This window comes from Diaphorina citri, unplaced genomic scaffold, assembly GCF_000475195.1.
Source record: "Diaphorina citri unplaced genomic scaffold, Diaci psyllid genome assembly version 1.1 scaffold3328, whole genome shotgun sequence".
Classification (NCBI taxonomy): domain Eukaryota; kingdom Metazoa; phylum Arthropoda; class Insecta; order Hemiptera; family Psyllidae; genus Diaphorina; species Diaphorina citri.
In genome coordinates, this window is record NW_007380737.1 from 1 (window position 1) to 3,121 (window position 3,121).

The following is a 3,121-nucleotide window of genomic DNA, read 5'->3' on the forward strand; positions in this document are numbered from 1 at the left end:
TAACTGCTAAGGTCTTATCGTCCCGAAATCGAAGAAAGAAGGAAAACAGGATAGGAGAAAGCCAGCCGTTCCGAGAAGGAAAATATTCGTTCAGGATAAAATCCGCCCCCGGTCGGGAAAACCCGCGGCCTAGCGCTTACAAGACAGATGCGCCAACAACTATTTAAAATTTATAAAGTCCAAAGGTTGGACATTTGGACAATTTACAAAATACGAATTATTTAAATGAGTAAAAAGTTTTCAACTTACCAAAGGGTCCACCTTGAGCTTTCGCATATGCTGAATGCTCCTCTTACTTCTAGCATGAGGCAACGCCTATTTAAATAAGTAAAAAGTTTTCAACTTACCAAAGGGTCCACCTTGAGCTTTCGCATATGCTGAATGCTCCTCTTGCTTCTAGCATGAGGCAACGCCCGGTGCACGAAATGAAATTCACTCTTTGACTTTAATATCTGAAACAGGGACAGAAAGGATGGTATGAGAAAATGAAATCCAGGGACCAGGGATATACGAGTAAATACCTAAGAATTGCATTACTTTCCTAATAGGATAAGGGAAAAGGGACAAAAAACTTCGAAATAATATAAATAAATCAGTAGAAGAAAAAGGGACGAAAAAAAGGAGAAGTGAAGGGAAGAAAGAATAAATAACCAACATAAAAATATGAAAATACCTCGCAGTTCTCGAATTCCCATATTTCATTTAATTCCCATAAATTTTCTTCTCTTCTGTTCTAATACCTAGATTTAGCTATGGATTTTTCATGTGTACCTATTATTTATGAAATGAAAAAAAGAAAAAGTTTAGCGATAGAATTATAATAAAATTATACACCATTGTAAAGGTCGTAAGTACATTATATACAGGAATATGTACAGGTACCTATTATTAAATTTATAGTCTCCTACATCCTATTACCATAGGTAATTGATTTATTTTTAAATAATATAAATAGGTAAGTAGGTATCCCTGCCACAGTGGCGGAGTAGTCAAATACACTCGCCTGTGGTAAATAAACACAAGGGCCCATTTGTTCGAAAACTTTGGATCTAGATGTTGGTATTTCGAGCTCAATTGAATTCATAAAATTTATTGAGGTGCATATAAAGTTGGGAACATTTGCGGCTAGTACAAGTGCGTATTTCAGTAGTAATGCTAAACACAATTCAAAATCTTTTCCCTGTTCCTGTTCTAAGCTGACAGTCCATAAAGAAAAGCACTATGTACTTAAACTTAGGTAAGAATGCATTTTCCATTTTATTACCTACTCGTAATTGTTGTTTTAAGAGAAAAGTAACTCCTCTGCCTACCTCCATCTTTATGAGCAGTAGGTATCTCTTATGATACGTAGCGTAGGTACCTATTTCGGCAGGTAGGTATTCTATATTCTACTGAAGTATTTTAGATAGCATAATACTCGTATACCTATTTCGGCAGGTTAGGTACTCTGCTGAACGTGTAGATAGATAGCAGGCTACTAGTAGCAGGTGGCAGGTGCTGTTCATCGCACCCGCAGCTCTGAACAACAGGCTATTAACACCTTTGGAATGTAGAATGGGTAATATGATAAAGACATGGTTAACCCGTTAGATGGGGTTTTGAATTTTTCATGGATGATACTGAATCAAGGTATTTAGTTATTTTACCATTTTTATAAGAACAAGAAAGGTGGTGAAACACCTTTCGTATTGAAAATCAATGCCCATGGATTAATAATAATTACGCAATATAATAATAATAATAATAATAATAATAATAATAATAATAATAATAATAATAATAATAATAATAATAATAATAATAATAATAATAATAATAATAATAATAATAATAATAATAATAATAATAATAATAATAATAATAATAATAATAATAATAATAATAATAATAATAATAATAATAATAATAATAATAATAATAATAATAATAATAATAATAATAATAATAATAATAATAATAATAATAATAATAATAATAATAATAATAATAATAATAATAATAATAATAATAATAATAATAATAATAATAATAATAATAATAATAAATATTAGTAAACACTAATATTTTTATTATTTCTTCCGCAGTAATTACACAACAGCTTCATTAGACTCATGTGGTCTGTGTCGTAGCATGTCCATCCCGTAGTATGCCTCTCATCAGGTGGGCGAGGAGAGACACAATACTTCCCATTTAGGTGCTGGGTCAATATGAGAACAACAGAAACTCCAGAAAGTAATCCGTTGTAATATTTGCAAGCGAAATACCTAGGAATACATTTTTTGTCGATGCGATGGTGGAATTAATATTGACATTTTATTTCGTATTCTGTTTTTTTTTTTTTTTTTTTTTTTTTTTTTTTTTTTTTTTTTTGCTAAATTTGTGGGGGGGGGGTCTAAAAAATTGTGCAGGGTCAACATGAGAACAACAGAAACTCCAGACTCCAGAGAGTAATCCGTTGAATTCCGTTGTAATATTTGCAATCGAAAAACCAGGAATAAAATTTTTTGTCGATGTGATGGTGGAATTAATATTGACATTTTATTTCGTATTCTGTATTTTTTCCCCTCTTTTTTTTCGTATTCTATGCTAAATCTGTGGGAGGAGGCAGAGGAATGTCAGGAGTTCAAATCAAGTGACGTTCAGCCTAGATATCACGAAAACTTAGCTCCGGGCGCTAGGTATTTTCATTTCCTTCCTTAACACCCACTTCCCTTCAAGTTTTATCAAACTTTATGTCATATTAAAATGAAGTCGTATTCTTATCTGGGCAGGGCTGTACACAAATCAACGAAACCCTAGGGGACAGGGATTACCTCCAAAATGTTGCCCATCGCAACATTTTTTTTTTCTTTCTTTTTTTCCTTTCTGGAAACTGACCACTGCACTGGAAATTGAACACTACTTCTTTCAGTTTCAGCCAGCCTAGTTAGCTTAGTTGGTAGTGCGTCTGCCTTGCTTTTTCTTTTTTTCTTTTTCTTTCTTTTTTTCCTTTCGGGAAACTGACGCACTGCACTGGAAATTGGCCACTACTTCTTTCAGCTTCAGCCAGCCTAGTTAGCTTAGTTGGTAGTGCGTCTGCCTTGCAAGCGCTAGGCCGCGGGTTCGATTCCCGCCCGGGGCG

General features: G+C 33.5%; 1 protein-coding gene across 1 annotated transcript in view; it reads right to left on the bottom strand.

Moving 5' to 3' along the window:
• Window positions 1-249: 249 nt before the first annotated feature.
• The window catches only part of LOC113471938 (neuroendocrine convertase 2-like), a gene marked incomplete at its 3' end in the record, with an annotated part of 5,226 nt that continues 2,354 nt past the window's right edge, over window positions 250-3,121 (bottom strand). The window contains exons 4-5 of the mRNA XM_026831426.1: window positions 348-452; window positions 250-315 (exon numbers count right to left, since the gene is read on the bottom strand). Coding sequence (XP_026687227.1) covers window positions 250-315; window positions 348-452 — 171 coding nt within the window. The remainder of the gene's footprint in view (window positions 316-347; window positions 453-3,121) is intronic.